The sequence below is a fragment of the Talpa europaea genome (genome assembly GCF_964194135.1).
Source record: "Talpa europaea genome assembly, chromosome: 1".
NCBI classification, from domain to species: Eukaryota; Metazoa; Chordata; class Mammalia; order Eulipotyphla; family Talpidae; genus Talpa; species Talpa europaea.
In genome coordinates this window covers 151,224,715-151,242,388 of record NC_140073.1, presented here as the reverse complement: position 1 = coordinate 151,242,388, position 17,674 = coordinate 151,224,715, and the positions used below count along the sequence as shown (strand labels likewise).

Here is a 17,674-nt window from a genome sequence, read left to right as displayed (position 1 = left end):
AGAAGTTTGCCTAAAGGGACAGGATTTGCTAATTAGAGGTATGAAACTAGACTACACATTTGTTTTCTGTCTGAAAGTCTGAAGTCTTTAGTAAATAAACTGGTTTTCTTAAATGAAATGGTGGTCTATAGCTACCAGTATCAGAATCACAAGGGGGTCTTGCTGAAAAATGTAGACAGACACTCCTGTACCTTACGCCCCACAACCAACGTCAGAATCTCTGGGGGGCAGAGCCCAGGAATTATTATCAAAACAAATACAAAAATACTGATTTGTTTCACACAAAGTAATTCCAGTAAAAGAAAGTTTAAAAAACTCACATGGATATAAAGTTTAAAACTTCCTTGGATATAAACACTTGTACATCCCCACTGCTCCATGAGCAATGAGAAACCATGTAAGATCAAGATGGAAACACTTAAAAAATGTTTTGAGGGTAATAAGACTAATACCGAAGAAACTACAAAAGCAATAAAAATAGCGTAAATCTTACAGTGAATGCTATTAAAAAAAAAAAAGCTTAAAATTGAAACAGGGACTATAATGTAGACACTGTGGGTGCGGGCTAAAATATTCCTGAAGACTTGTTAGAAAAGTAAAAATTTTGATAGAACTAGAAAAATATTCATAAAATATAAAACAATGAACAAAATGACAAGAAAATGGAATACAAACAGCATATATGGAAACTAGCAAAGAGATAATTAGTTAAATAATTCTGTTGGGAATGAAGAAAAAAATCAACTATGAAAAGAAACCAGGTTGTAAGAGAATTTATATTGAGAACTGAAAATTTTGGAATTCCATCGACCAGGAGTCTTTAAGCAGCCATCTCCAGATCAAACTGGGTAAGTGACCTGTTTTTGTACTGCCCCTGGTATAAGAATGGACTTTATATTGTTAAAAGGTTACAGAAAAAAAAAAAATGTTTTTTTCCAAATAAGGATATAAAACAGATATCACAGGTGGCATGCAAAAAGCCTATGTTATTTACTATCCGACCCTTTATAGAAACAGTTTGCCAACCCTTGCTATAAGCACCAAAGTAATTATAGATCCTGAAGCAATGAACAGAACTGTACCACATAGTAGTGTTTAATATGCTCTTACTATAAAAACTGCCAATTGTTATAATTATTTAAGCTCAGAATAACACTGTTTCCACAATCCCAAGCATCTGCAAACTTCAAACTAAGGTACTTACTTCTTATTCTTATACCAAAATGGAACTGAAAACCATCTATATTTATTGTGTCCCCTCCCCCCCATCCCCACCCCCAGACTGTCAGTTGTACAAGAGGGCAGGAATTGTATGTTTTGTTCATCACTGAATCCTGGGCCCCAAGGATAGTTCCTGACACAAAATAGAAGATTAATCAATTTCTGCTTCAAGAATGAAGAAAAGACCCCATCATAAATTTTAACAGGGAAAAAGTATACCTAACCTTATGGGTCTAAGTATTAGAGGGATTTTTAAAATGCAATAGTTTCTATCTTGGTTATTATTTTTATAACCTAGGATATATATGATCAAATAGTGCAGATCAAGTATGATTTTATTTCTAATGTGCAGACAACATGCCTTTGGAGCACTGAGAGTAACTGTTTTATTCTCAGTCCTAAAATATAATTGGGAAAGTTCACTTGCTTCTAAAAAAGAAAAACTTTCAAAATAAAATTACTTGTACATTTTCCTTTTAGTCAATTATCTACAGCATTGTTCACCGGTCCTCCTTCCATTAACTTTGACTATCAAACATTAACCCCTTGGTGAAATTCCTCTAACCAAAGGACCATGATTTACTACCTATGATGTCACAAAAATAAATATAAGGAAGACACCCAAGTTTTTTAAAAATAATTTCATGATACAAAAGAAAGCATTACAAGATAAACATGTGGAAAAGTTCTGTGAAGTATTTTACTTCAAGAAAAAATATCAAAATCTGTTTTAGCAAATAACCTACAATGTGCTTTGATTTTTGTATTTGCTTATTTCACTAATATTTGGCATATGTCCTATAATCCTAATGTACATATCCACTCCACCAAACACAATGCAGACGTCTGAGAATGCTAACCTAATAATCAAGTAATCTGTAAGTCAAATTACTGCAGAAACTAATACTAGGTTATAAATATTAAATCTGTCTTTGATACATTTATCAACAGTAATAATAACACTATTTGCTTCCCACAGCTCCCAATGCAGATGTACTAATGACTCAAACACCATGAGTGGTGTTGCCATCACTTTGTGATTTTCCAGGAGTGAACAATTCTTACAGATTTCTGAATGAAAAGTGAACTGTCCTAGATATACAATGTGCTAAGCCACTGACTGCATTGATGATCTCAATTAACAGCATCCCGCTATCAATGTACTGTAAGCTAGTAGTCTCCTCCCACTTGGTTCTGGACTTGACAGCAAATTGTTCAGAATACAAACACGCAAAGCACAGATGCAAAAGAGAATTAATTTATAACACAGAAGAGATTGTAAGCATTTAAGTATCTGGAGGAATATTGAAAGCATGTAGAATGCAAGTTTAATTCTGTTGTACACATTGTAAATCATCCATAACCAGAGCACTACCCTGAATAAACCTGGCAACAACCCCAAATCATGACAACCAAACATGCCCCTCAAAACACTAAGACTCCCACGAAAGGGTAGAAGACTCAAGATTGCTGTCAACGTCAATATAATTTATGAGCTGTTTTTTTTTTAATTTTTTTTAAAGATTTATTTATTTTATTTATACAAGCACTGGGTACAGTCAGAAGCACAGGAGGGTGAGAGAATTCACCAGAGCCAGAGCAGGGAGCAGAGCAGGCAGAAGGACCCAAGTACACTGCTGAGGGGAGCAGCGGGCGGCAGGAGAGGTCTGCGCGCCATGTGGGACCCTTGCCAGGTGGCCAGGGATCGTACAGGTGCTGCAGAGGCTGCAGCAGCTTCGAAACCCAGAGCTCAACCGCTGCGCCACGGGGGAGGCCCTACTTTATGAGCTTTTTAACTTGCAACATTCATCTTCAGAATTGAGCCCATTCATGCAGAAGATGTATGATAGTGCCTTGAGGCCAATATCACACTAATACCAAAACCAAACAAAGGCATCAACAACAAAAAGGAAAACTACATGTCAATCACCCTAATGAACACAGTGCTAAAATTCTCAACAAAATCTTAGCAAACCGAATCCACCAATGCTGCAAAATGATCATATACCTTGACCAAGTGGGATTTATTCCAGGGACACAAGAATGGGTCAACATCCAAAACCCAATGTAATCTACCACATTAACAAAAAGAGAAAAAAAAAAATCATATCAACACACTGAAAGCTTTTGATTAAGTTCAACATCCATTTATGATAAAAGCCCTTGAAAAACTCAGGATGAAAAGAATATATCTCAGGGCCTCCCCTGGTGGCGCAGGTGGTTGAGCACTGCGCTGTGAAGCTGTCCGCAGCCTCTGCTGTGCCAGTTCAATCCCGGCTGGCTGGGGAGGATCCCACATGGTGCGGCAGACCTCTCCTGTCTTGCCTGCTGCTCCCCTCAGCAGTGTATTTCAGTCAGTCTGCCTGTTCTGTTCCCCGCTCTGTCTCTGGTGAATCCTCCCACCCTCCCGCGCATCTGGCCTGTACCCCGGTTCTTCTATAAATAAAAAAATAAATCTTAAAAAAAGAAAAATGTATCTCAACATAGTAAAAGCCATATATGACAAACCCACAGCTAGCATCATTCTCAATGAAGTGAAACTAAAAGCCTGGCCACTAAGATCTGGAAGGGTTGATGCTAATCAAATTTAGTCAAGAGGGGAGGAAAAGATAAATTGGATAATCTCACTTCTGTGTGGAATATAGAAAAACCAAACAAAGGGTCAAAGACAAACCTTGAAAGTTGACCATAGATGTGAGGGATTGGGGGAGTGTGTGTGTTTGTACACACACACCATGGGGGGCAGAGGAAGAAACACAAGGAAATATGGTGATGAATTGTGAGCACTCTGATGGAGGGAGACTATATTATCACACATGAGGGGAGAAATCATATATTGTCCAAAATTAACAATGATGTAAGAAAAAAATACTATATTTAAAGGCTAAAAATATTATACATATATAAAGCTTGCATACTATATATCAACCTTTTAAGAAAGTAATTTAAAGTTTGCAATATGAGGCTAACCCCAAACTTTACACAATTATCAATAGTTCAAGTATTTTTACTTGTTAATATTTTATACTTACAGCGATAAAAACCTGCATTTTCACCTAGCTTTAGATTTCCCAATAATGTACCCACATCAGTCTGGAACTTGATCACTCAAAATAATTTATCACCAAAATTCAGAGATTTCAAAGTATGCTCCCATCTCTAGATGATGTATTTAAAAAAATATTTCGTAACTGTGAACTTACACATCCTCACTACTTTAGAACAAAAAACACGTTGAAATTATTACTATTTTAAAGTAATACAAGCAATTGCAAGTTTAAAATATTACTATCAAAGTGTTAGGAAGAAAGAAAAGGAGAGCAAAACTTTTGCAAAACATGCTGTGAACATAAAAGAGAAAACTGAAATAAACGCTAACACTTTTCTTCTGTCCCATTTATGAAAAATATGCAATGAGTATAGTACAAGTAATAGTTTTTTTAGGGAGTGACAAGACTTCCTTGTGAAATAATAGCTAGTATTAACCAACTGGGTTGACTGGCTCATAGTGACAAGATAATAAAACACGCCTATTTCTTTGTTACTGACTTTGTCCTTAAAAAAAAAAAAAATAATAAGTTCCCTACTTTCACTAATAGCAAAACATGAAATTTAAAAAAAAAAAAAAAAAAAAAGGCAGAATGGAATTGCTAGAAACCCATTACAACAGAGAATGAAAAGATACCCAAATTTGGGCTTCCCTGGTGGTGCAGGGGGTTAAGCACCACACTGTGAAGCAATCCACAGCCTCTGCAGCATGAATTCTATCCCTGGCTGGCCAGAGAGAAACCCCACATGGCGAGGCAGACCTCTCCTATCTTGCCCGCTGCTCCCCTCAGCAGTGTATTTCAGTCAGTCTGCCTGTTCTGTTCTCCATTCTGTCTCTGGTGGATCCTCTCAACCCCCTGCATCTCTGGCCTGTAACACCCCAGTTCTTGTATGCATAAATAAATAAAAATTAAAATTAAAGTTACCCAAATTTTAATTTAATCATTTTCCCATGAGACCAGGCTGCCTTCTCAGAACTACTTACCACCTCCTTACTGAGGACCTGCTCAATATTAAATATCCCATGTACTTTTTAAAGTTAAAATGTAATAAAAAGGAAGGAGGGAAACTCAAGTGAAAGCTGATCAAATAACTGCCTAACAAAAGTTTACTATTTAGTACCACAAAACTAATTCTCTCTTTCTAGGTCTTTTATTTATTTTTTACATGTTAAAAGGACAGGTTTATTAGGAAAAGGAGAAAGGGAGGCAAAGAGCTGCTGCTTTTGAAAGAAAAAGGCTGTGAAAATTGCCTTTTTCTTGGTCTTTTAAAGAAAAGACTAATGGTCAGTTACTCCAATGCCAGATGTCCACCAAAAAAAGTCTTTTCCATTCAACACTGATGAAATTTAAAAATGTATGCTTCACCTCAGGTTTAAGGCTAAGTATTTATGTAGCAGACATTAATTCTAAACACATTATTAAAACAGGAACTCTAAAATAGCTAAATACACAATACAAAAATAGCTCACCATTCTATATAAATTTTAAATATTAAAACGACTGACTTCAAAAAATAATTTAAAACTATAAAAATACTTACTTCATTTCCATGTTTTTGCAGGAATTCAATTTCCTGTTGTGTGAATGTCGTCATAGAGATAGATTTCACCCTGTGTGGAGGATTTAACCCTCGCCTAAAAGATAAACACATTTTAAAAATTCACCATTATATCCTGTAGTATTTTTTAAGTTACATGTAAATGCAAAACATTTTTAATCAGCATATTTAAATTTGGAACAGTATTTTTATTCCATAAACTAAAGGTACTTAAAATGTATCTTAAACTGTAATCCCCACAACAGATACATCAAAGTTATATTGGTTAGTCTCACACCTGTACATTTAAAGACAAATTCACAAAATAATGTAAGTCACGCCATTATGCTGTATACTTTAACTCACACAGTGATATACATCAATTATATCTCAATAAAATTGGAGGGAAATATGAATAAAGATAAACTCAACTAACTACCTTACTAGAAACACAGCATCTATACATGAGCTTCTAAGAAATACATATTGTGTTTCTGATGGAAGAAGAAGATTGTAATACAGAACTTCATGAAAAAGAATTCCAAAAGTAATTAATTGTTCAAATAAATATTTTCATATTTCCTAAGAAAGAGACAGCAATGTGCTAAGTTTGGAGCTATACAAATAGTCTAATCAAATGGCTGTTACCTTTAAGTGTGGAGCTAATTTAGAATACTGAAAACTACCAAGGTTAATAATCAGTAAGGAAAATGGTCCCATCTCTCCATAAACTCAAGTAAGGACTTCTAATAAAAGGACCTTTTATTTTTTGAAAATATTTTAAGTGTATTTATCTGGCATAGGACTTTTATACAGAACTTAACTTACAAAGAGGTTTTTCAGCTCAATAGTAACAGGACACTTAATTTTAAAACTTTAAATACTTCACAAAAACCATGCGAAAGGTCAAAAGGCACAAGAAAAAATGTTCAATGTCATTAATCCTAAGAAAAATGGAAATTAAAACTACAAGAAGATAGCATCTTATACCCACTAGAATGCAATTATTAAACAGACAGTGCCAATAATGTAGAACCACAGAAAAGCTCATACACTGAAGTTGATTGGTAGTTTTTTTTTAAAGTAAAACAAGCTTCTGCTATATGACTCAGCTACTCTTAAGTATTTGTTCAAGAGAAACAAAAACTTAGTCCACATAAAACCCCTGTACAGCAATTCTCATATCTTTATTTGTAGTAACCCCAAACTGGAAACACTATAAATATCTATCAATGGTACACAGGCAACATGTGGTAGAGCCATATAATGAAATATTTCTCAGGAACAGAGGAGTAAAACACTGATATACATAACAACATCAGTGAATTTCAGTCATGTTAAGACTAAAAGAAATCAATCACTAAAGAATATGCTATGTGGTTCTATTTATACTTGAATAATGTGCTATGTTATTTTATTTTAAAAGGACCTTTTTAATCACTTCAGGACACAGCAACATAGGGAAGGGAGTCAAGAAATAATTGAATGCATAATTAAATGACTTTTACAACTTTGAAGCCTTTTCTGTATAGATGGTCTTGTGAGGAATATGTAAGTTTCTTGATGTTTCATCATCCACATGAACAACTTAATAGAAATATACTCAAGGAGAAGAACAACTAGACATTCTAACTATCACAAAGCGGCCTATTCTACCCACAAGAATAAGGGTTAAAATAATATCTGCAAAGAAGTAAGTAATCTATGTTAAGTTTCCTAAAATTACTTTGGAGTCATGTCCTCTGGTAAAGAGTTCATTTGAAATCCAGAGTAGATTAGTATTATTTTTACAGGATTGTCAAAATCCTGCAATCATCAATGCTAACTGAGTGATTTACAATAATAAAAGAACAACAAAAAAAAAAACTTTCAAAAATACTTGGAGATATTTTTGAGTAATTATATATGTGTAATAGCTAGATATTCACAATATTTTAAGTGAAAACAGGGTGAATTCAGAATTAAAATCTTCTCAATTTTCACATCCTAATCCTCCTTCCTCCCCCCCTTTTAACTGTCAGATTACATGCCTTTCAGATCATGTTTTGAATTATGATAAGTTACAATTTATCTGTTCCACACTTTGAAGTGGAAAAAAATATTCAATGGGTTTTGTCGTTTTCATGTTTTGTTTAAATTTTGAACTAAGAAATTACTTTCCTTCTAATTCCTGGTATGTCATAAAATACAGGGGAAAGGACTGCATATAAGAGAAACTGAACACAGCCATCTTCGACCTAGGAAAATTTTCAAAACTTAACCGTGAAGAAACAGCTACATTATAATTACTTTCAAGTAACTTCACAACCTACATCAAAAATTAACTCCACAGGGCCTCTCTGGTGGTGCAAGGGGTTAAGCACCGCACTATGAAGCAATCCGCAGTCTCTGCAGCACGAGTTCGATCCCTGGCCTGCCAGAAACCCACATGGCGCAACAGACCTCTCCTGACGCCCACTGCTCCCCTCAGCAGTGTATTTCGTCAGTCTGCCTGTTCTGCTCCCCACTCTGTCTCTGGTGAATGCTCTCGCCCCCCACCCCATCTCTGGCCTGTACCCTAGCTCTTGTATGCATAAATAAATTAATTAATTAAAAAATTAACTTCACAGATTAGTTACAGATTTTCTAAATTGAAAATTTACAAAAGCCATTTTTATTCACTTAAAGCATGACTTTTTCAATTTTATATAAGAATAAAAACTCACCATTTTCAGGGTAGCTTATTAATTTATTGTATGCATTTACAGGCTATTCTATTCCAAAACAATTTAAGAAGGAATTACTGTTCTCTCAAATTCCTCTCCTCTATTCCCTCCCTCCCACTAAGCAACTTTGTCTCTCCTTACTCCATACCCCCATTGTATTCCAGCCAACCCCTCACTTTTCAACCTTCCTTGTAGAATCCTTTCAAAAAATAGAAAAGGCAAAGGAAATGGAAATGTCAAACACTGTTAAAAGAGTATGTTCTGGATAAGAAATTTTGAATCAAATAATTATACCACTATACTCAAATCATTAAACGAGGAAATCCCTGACTCTTCCCATGTTGTAGGTTTACAGATATAATCTCATGAAAGCAGCACAGTACGTAGCTTATTTCATTCATCAGGAGTTCATTTACACAAAAGGTATTTATCTTTCTTACAAAAATGAATAAAACTTTGAACTTATGAAATACAACTAGGATGCATTCACAAAGTATGAAAGCCTATTTTTTCCCATTTAACAAGAACACTATTACAAGATTTCTTTAAATGAGCCCTCTCAATGCATTTTAGTATAATTTTCAATATACAAAACTAGTATACACAATTTTGTAAGGCTATAAGTAACTCCAAGGAAATTTTACATATTTCCATGTTCTCTAATTGTTCTTTTATCAATATATTCCATTATTCCATTTTATCAATATATTCCATTACTCCTATAGTCTCAATGCAAGGATATACAAAGACTTTTCCTTTTTTACTTTCCAAACTTTGTACATGGATAGTATGTGTTTATTATAAAATGTAGCTTAGTAAAAAATCTAAAGACATTCTATCAATGTCTGTAAGTAGAATGTGGATTAGTCGGCAGTGATAATGGGTGGACCTGATTGATGGTGGGATAATTCAGCAATTTGTATCAAGAATCTCATTCATGCCATTTAACTCAATAATAAATACCCATTTAGGAATCATTTCTAAAGATGGAATCTGTAACAAAGCTAGCTAATTATGTACAAGATGTTCATCAAACGTAAGTCATAACAGAAAAACATTCAGTACCAAAAGGGAAGTGGTTAAAAAAATGATAAAAATTGTATAACATTATGCATACTTTTGCTTATGTTTTAATTTTCTAAAATGAAAATTATATTCTCAGAATAACATAAAAAAAATCTGAAAACAGGAAAGCCAAATAGCCCAATGTTAAGTCTTTTGCATGTAACAATAATGGAATTGAATGGTTTTTTCCATTTATTATTTTCTATTCGTGTAAAGTTTTCCACAATGAATTTGTACTATTCTGTAAAAGGAAAAAAAAAAAGGAAAAAATAACAAAAAGTCCAACTGATAAGGAGTAGTGGTCAAAAAAACTGGACAGTTAGTTCTGACTACATAAATGTGAATGTGCTGAAGAATTAGAGAAGGGAAATAAAGGGCGAAGATAGGTGATGGGAGACAGGCAAGGAGGGGATTAGGGGGCACTTGGCTCTGTGCATCAAAGGTTATAGAGTTACATCTCTGACATCTACTAACAAAATGTTAGTAATATCCCCAACTCAACAGCAACAATCAAAAATGTTTCCATTATTGCCAAATCTTCCCCCATGCTCAAGGAGAACAATCTCTACCACTGCTTTCAATACACCAAAATGTTGGTTACCAAGTAAAATCAACTGGTGAAACTGCTTTTGGTCCTGATCTCAGTTGAGATGTAAATTCTACCTCAATCCAATCTACTACAAAACATTCAGCAATCTCACCCCATATAAAAAACAAATAAATTTTCCTTTAACTTTAGCATTTCCAGAATAACTAACAGAAAACATATATTTATACATCTTTCTATGAAATAATAACAAAACAAACATACAAATCTAAAACTTGTGGAATATTTATTAAAATTTAAATTTGAAAAGACTATGTCCACAAAAATAAGCCAAGATTGAACTACATGATGTCAAGTTCACATACACAAAGTGGTAGGCAAAATGATAAAGTAAAAGGAAATCTGTATTTATAAAGTACTTAAGACTGCCACTTTGATATCTATTCTTAATTCCTACTTCCAATACTACAGCAGACTGGATAATCTAATAAAGACTCCTCTGCTAAATATGACAGATACTCCACAGGTTACAAAAAAAGATAGTAAAACAATTATTAACATATTGCTGGTGTTCCCAGAAAGTAAGGGAAACCTCCAAGTACCCCTAAAAAAATATTACAATTTGAAAGTAAGCTGAGATCAGAACAGCCCATTTCATATACAAAATGCTGTGCTGCTCAGAAAGTAAATACCAACAATAGCCAAGACAAGGCGAGAGTAGAAACAAATATTCTTGTTAAAACTAAAATCCTAGATAGGGAATAAAGTAGCTTCAAGTTGGTTAGTATCCCTGGATCCCCACAGAACAATATGCAAATTCCCTTAGGAAGATTTGGACATATTAGGTTGAATAAAATATATCAATCATCATCATATAACAAAACGAGTGAACTTGAGTTAGTAAGAAATGAAATTTAATACCACCTCTCCCAAAGACTTTAGAAATTAGAATTATCACACACAAAATACCAACCAAGTATACAGAATTAATTGAATTAAATGGAATAAAAATGAGTAAGAAATATTCAGTTAGCAGGATAACCAGGCAAATCTAAAAACCAAAACTCTTAGATATGCAAAATTCTAAATGTGAGCATTAAAAATCCAACAAAGCAGTTATTGAGTTAATGAGGAGACCCACAAGGAGAGAGAAAAGAAGAGTTGTTGGGTGTGGGGCGCGGCAGAGAGGGAGAGAGACACTAGAAAGAATAACATATCTAATCAATAATTTTGCTTTTGAGAGAGAACTGAAAGAACAGTGAGGAGGAAATATTTGAGGAGGAAATATTTGAAGAGATAATGGCTGAGATGTTTTAAATCCAATGAAAGGCACACATCTACAGATAGAAGAACAATTTGTCAAAATCCAGATAAGTAAAATCCATACTTGGAAAAATTTTAGCAAAACTTCAAAAGCAAACCAAAAAAAAAAAAAAAAAAAAAAAAAGCCAAAAGAAACAAAATAGACTTTTCAAAGGAAACTAGAAGACATTTGAATATTATCACCAAATGGGGGGGGGGGGGGAAACAGTTGTAAATCCAGCAAAACTGTCTTAAATAGCAGATAAACAAAAACCAAGAGTTTACCTCAGGAGATCTTCATTAAAATTCTAGACACTTTAAGAAGAAAATGACCCCAAGAAGGTCCTGAGACGCAAGGGAGTGAGCAAAGGAACTAGTAAATACAAAGGCAAATATAAACAAACAACATCATCTGATTAAAATAACTTCAATTTACAGGGGTGGGGAGAAGAGGACAAATTTAACATTTTGCCAACAATAGCACTTAAGTGAGGAGGGTACACTGTCTTCTAAGGCTCTATAGCATCAGGGGAAGTTACTGATTAACTTTAGAATATTAATATAAAGAGTAAAATTGTAATGATGACTATTAAAGTGTATTAAAGTACAAGAAATTTACAGCTTGCACACAGTACAATGAGAACATCAAAACAAACCCGCCCCCCCAAAAAAAGTCATTTTGAAAACCAACACTTGTAAATGATCTAGCAATCCCACCCCTAGGTATTTATACAAGTGAAAAGAAAACTTATATTTACCAAAAAATCTACACATAACTATTAAAGCAGCTCTATTTGTATGCATCCAAACTGGGAAACACTCCAACTGTCCATGAAATGGGACAACAAGCAATGGAACACTACCACTGGATAAATAGATATTCCGATAAACTTTCGAAATATGCAACAACTAAAACTCGAATAATCTTAAAGGTACCATACTGAGTGATGAGGCAATCTAATAAAGTTAGATACCATATGACTCTATTTCATATAAATTACATGAAATTTTCAGAAAGAAAAACTAAGGGATTGGTGGACAGACTGTTAACTGCCAGAGTTTAAGGAGAGGAGTGAAGGTCCCAAGGAGTGACTGTACAGCACCGTATTCTGTTTGTGCTGGCAGTTACATGAAACTATGTATATGCTAAGGACAGAGCTGGACACTAAAAGTTAATTTTAATGTACGTTAACTTATATAAAATACTATAATCCTGACTCCCTGTTACTATGCATAATAACTACAGTTTTTATACTAACAAAAATTATTTTCTCATGAGCACACCAACTACTCTACCTACCAAGTTTGATTATTTGAATGAATGACATCCTTAGATCATCAAAACAAAATTACTTACTTACTTAGTTACTTTTAAGTTGTATTCCTAGAAGTTGATACCATTTCCCTTTATTTGCTAAGCCAAATCTAGCTGTCATGTGAATTCAGTGTTTACAGTTTACGGTAATGACATCAGTCATAACTATTGCTGGGCAAGTAAACCAAATCATTTTTGAAGTGCCAATCCTGAAGTACCCCCCATTCCATATCCTAAAATACAAATTTTAAGTCTTTAGGTTTATGCAAAAAAAAAAAAAAAAGATGAATCATTTAATAACAGTTCTGATATTCTGAAAGTCTATTTGCCAGTTAATTGGTTTCAAGAGTTTTCAATGTCACCTACTGGTGGCACCATGTTTTGCAATGCAAGTAAGTCACATGCAGGATTCCCCAGCAGTTCCAGTTTTAATGACCCCCACCCTAGGTATGACTGAAGCCAGATGATGACTCATTCTGTATGTTCGCAAGCATGCTACTCCTAACTGTGCCTCAAAGTATCTTGCAGAGCTATCTGCTGAACTCAAATAACAATGTGTACTAGATGAATAAATAAGAAAGCTTATTTAATTTTATCATTTTTCTCCTGCTTGAAGAGAAGTTGGTTAAAATATTTTAGTAGGCTGTGGAAATTTAAATGGTTGGTTGCAAACAATGTTGACATAAACTGAAGAAAGTTAACTCAACATTTACATCTAAGTCAGTCCTAGTTATTTAGTAAAAATATTATTTATATCACATTATAAAAATTATACATTTAAAATCCACAACAGATGGAGGTGCCTTAAATAGGCTATCAAGATTTCTACAGACTATTGGCATCAAGACATTATAAATACTGAATACTACAAAATTTCAGTCTGCCCAGAATGCAACTTTAAAACACTGGAAATACAGGGCCGCCCTGGTGGCCTAGGGTTTAAGTCTCAGCACTATCACCTCTACAAAGCCTGAGTTCAATCCAGGCCCCGGAGCTAACCTACATAGCACAGCAGACCTCTCCTGTCTCGCCCACTGCTCCTCTCAGTAGTGAATTTCAGTAGATCCTCCTGTTCGGCTCCCTACTCTATCTCTCAATCCTCTCACGCCCCACACCTCTGGCTTATACCCCAGTTCTTCTATGCAAAAATTAAAAAAAAAAAAAAACGAACAACAAAAAACAAAAAAAAACACTGGAAATACAAACATATACATACACATATATAACATGCTCTAAACCACAACTGAATTTGGGGGTTTGTTTGAAAGTCACAAATACTACATTGTAAGGTAATGTAATTCTTAGGAAAAACATCTACAAAATAATAGTCAAAAGCTAACGAATCTAATTAAGGTATTCCAGTTAAAAGTGGTGGACAAAACCTAAGCATGTCTTCACTATCTCTCCAAACTCCAATGAAATGATTTAAGTGAATCAAAATAGTTAAAATCCCAGTTCTCCTATAGCCACAAGACTACCTACCCCTCCCAGGCACCAGACAGACATCTGAAGGGAAATTTATTTTATTATTATATTTTTTATTTTATACATTTTTTACATCATTTTTCATTTTTGCACAACGTGAAGGGAAATTTACTCTGGAGATTATACCAAATAGGATCTGGATTCAGGCATAAATAAGGACCGTTATTAAGTATCAGACTAAAAACTGAGAGCTCAGTTATGAGTCTACATACTGAGTAAGGTATCAGATGTCCCCAGACCCCGTTCTTAACTTCCTCCCCAGAAAAGTGGTAGCCAGGCTTTTTTTTATTACTCCCAAGAGTCAATGTAACATTTCCAAACTCAAAAAAGCATGAGTTTCCAAATCACTGAGTCTAAAATATGCCTAAAATACTGAACAAAAGACTTACACCCCAAATGCTTCAATATAAATCTCAGGACAGCAGGGATAAAAAGATCATATATACTCTCGGGCCTCCCTGGTGGCGCAGCAGTTGAGTGCTGGGTTGCAAAGTTGCCCACAGCCTCTGTGGCACGGATTCGATCCCCAGCTGCTCCCCAGCCACCAAAGGAGGGTCCCACATGGCGCGCAGACCTCTCCTGCCGCCTGCTGCTCCCCTCAGCAGTGTGCTCCATCAGTCTGCCTGCTCTGCTCCCAGCTCTGGCTCTGGTGAATTCTCTCACCCTCCCGTGCTTCTGACTGTACCCAGTGCTTGCATAAATAAATAAATAAATAATCAAATCCTTTTAAAAAAAGATCATATATACTCTCAAAGAGGGAAGGGAAAAACGGGGCACAAAGGATCAGTAATAAGAATAGCATCAGACTTGACAGCAGCAATACTGAAGCTTTGAAAATAACTGCACAGCATCTTAGGGTAAAGTGTTTTCACCCTTGTGAATGCAGACAAACTTATTTTAAAAATGACAGTAGGAAAACCAGGTAGCTCTTAAAAACAATCTCCAGTTAATCTCTAATCAGCAGACTATAGGGATGCCGGGTTCCTGCAAAGAGAGGGTCAAACACAAGTAAGGTATAAAAGTAATTTCCAGAATGAAGGTATAAGCAAAGTCCCACAATTACAGATTTACAGCATACAGTGCAGCATTTATAGATAAGAGAATAGAAGTATCTATAAAGGATTTATCAAAGTAAGGATTTTAAAAAGAGACTCAGTATGTCTGAACATACTGAAAGAACTTTTATAGCTCAGCCAGATAGCATTTATCCAGGAATACATAATATTTATGATACATATATGGAAAAATAAGCAAATGAAGAAAACAAAGACAATCATAAACTTTGGGGGGGGGCAGGGAGATGGGCAGTACAAGAAAAACAGTAATACACTACATGACTCAACAGAGAATATGCATGTAGTAGCAATAAAGCAAAAAGTGAAATGATTCAACCACAAATCTTGATACTTGAGGGGTAAGAGGAGAGTACAGATGTCAGGATGAGAAGGGGTTCAAGAGGCAAATCCTTATCTTTCTCCTTGTACAGTAGGGAAGTCAACAAAAGACAAAATTGAAAAAAAAAAAACCAAAACTATATACTAGTTAGAAACACGAAGGCAAACATAGAAGGAAAGAACAAGAGTTTGAAGTTACAGCCCACAGTAATCAAAAATGGAGGCAGAGAAGCAGTGACTGCTTCATTTAAATCTCTGCTTTTTTTAATTACATATACATATTCTTTTAACAAAAACTGAATTTAAAATTAAACAAAAACGAACTGAAAATAAATGGTCCTTGCTCTTCAAAGTCAAACAACATCTACTTCTAAGTTGTTTTCTTTGATGAAAAAGCACTGAGAAAAAGCAAGGAATTCTTAAATTTCAAAACTATCAAGTTTCTTTACTGAACACTAGCAACCTGTATAGATGTACCCACTGAACACAACTGCTTGAAGTCTGAACTTACCACGATTCACTGGGCAAGAGAAAAAGGTTAGGAGAAAAGAGGAAGAGTTTTATCTTCCCAACATTATCGTTTTTATTGATTTTTATACTTCTCCATCAAAGATCTTATAAAATGTGACAAATACAAGGGAAATGTCTTTTCCTTTTCTAAATACATGTTTCTCAGTAACTTCCATACAGTGGTCTCATATCTTCCCCTAGGCAGCAAATGATCTCTACCAACAAGCCTTAAATTACCCAAAGAGAGCAACCATGTGCATCAATTCCCAATCCCTAGTCTTTTCCTCTTTAAGTTAATAGCATTTCTGTTTCCTGCCAAAGATTCGCATTGATAGTTTCAATCCTTATCACCCTGATAAAATTCCTTACAGTTTCAGTTTGTAAAAGGACCTCTTGAAACAAGCAACCATAATAAAAGCAAGGTGTAATTATGACTTCCTTCCCTCCAAAAAACAGTAATAGTACTTATCAAAAAGATACTTTGTCTTACTCAGGAGTGTTTGAAAAAACACGTTCTAACTTTTAAAAAAGCAGTCATTCTCTATTTCAGTTGATTCAAATTAAGTTTCCCATCCGACTATGAAGTTAAGGAAGTTCATTCCAATCATGTCCAATCAGGTGTCTTGTACAGATGTTACGATACTCACTGCTAATGAAAGCATCTAAAGGTATACACATGATTTACATTTTTTTTAAATGAGCAGAGGAATACAAGGCATGTACTCCTAGATAACCATCACTTTGATTACTTAAATTACGAAATGCATTAATGAGTAGGGAAAAACTGGAAAGGGTAATGAGTCCTGAATACCTCCATAGGAGTTTCTCAAGAATGTGAGCATTATGCATATTGCATAGAAAAGAGTTAAAATATTAGGTTAAAAATTTGCTTATTTTCCCAAGACAGATACTGAAATAGATACAGAGGTTTCTAAAAAGGCAATGGTTTTTATCAATTGAAGTCCAGAAGTGAGCAAGTTCCTTGAAACATTTTCATTTTTTCACTTAAAATCCAATTCACTGATACTTAAAATTCCAATATAAATTTAACATATACTAATATATACTGTACAGACCCTATTTTGTAACTGACTAAAGTCAAAATGTTTGCAATCATATTATGTCAAAAAACATAGACAAATGAGAGAAGAACTGAGACAAATGACATGAAAATGATGCCTTTGTACCAAAGTTAAATGATGCTACTATGCCCTGTGTGCTGCAGAGTGCTTCTGGGACAGAAGGTGCTCACAGCACTGCTGAGGAGTCCCTTTTAATCAATTTACTTAATGAATTTATGTTTTTCCTTCCCAATGAAAATCCTATAGCAAATGTCTACTGTACAATGATCATTTATGGCTAGATCATCACTCTCTCCTGCTCCATCCAACTCAACTGAAGTTTATGCTTATCAAGAGTTGTTTGGGGGCTCCCCAGTGGCGCAGCGGTTGAGCGCTGGGCTGCAAAGCTGCCTGCAGCTTCTGCAGCGCCAGTTCAATCCCCAGCCGCCAGCGAGGGTCCCACATGGTGCACAGACTTCTCC

General features: G+C 34.9%; 1 protein-coding gene across 5 annotated transcripts in view; it reads right to left on the bottom strand.

The window, feature by feature from the left end:
• AGFG1 (ArfGAP with FG repeats 1) overlaps positions 1 to 17,674 on the bottom strand; it is a gene marked incomplete at both ends in the record, with an annotated part of 70,707 nt that overhangs the window by 48,240 nt on the left and 4,793 nt on the right. For all 5 annotated transcript variants that reach the window (XM_084230188.1, XM_084230189.1, XM_084230190.1 and 2 more), the window contains one exon: positions 5,812 to 5,905. In XM_084230188.1, the coding sequence (XP_084086314.1) occupies positions 5,812 to 5,905 (94 nt within the window). The remainder of the gene's footprint in view (positions 1 to 5,811; positions 5,906 to 17,674) is intronic.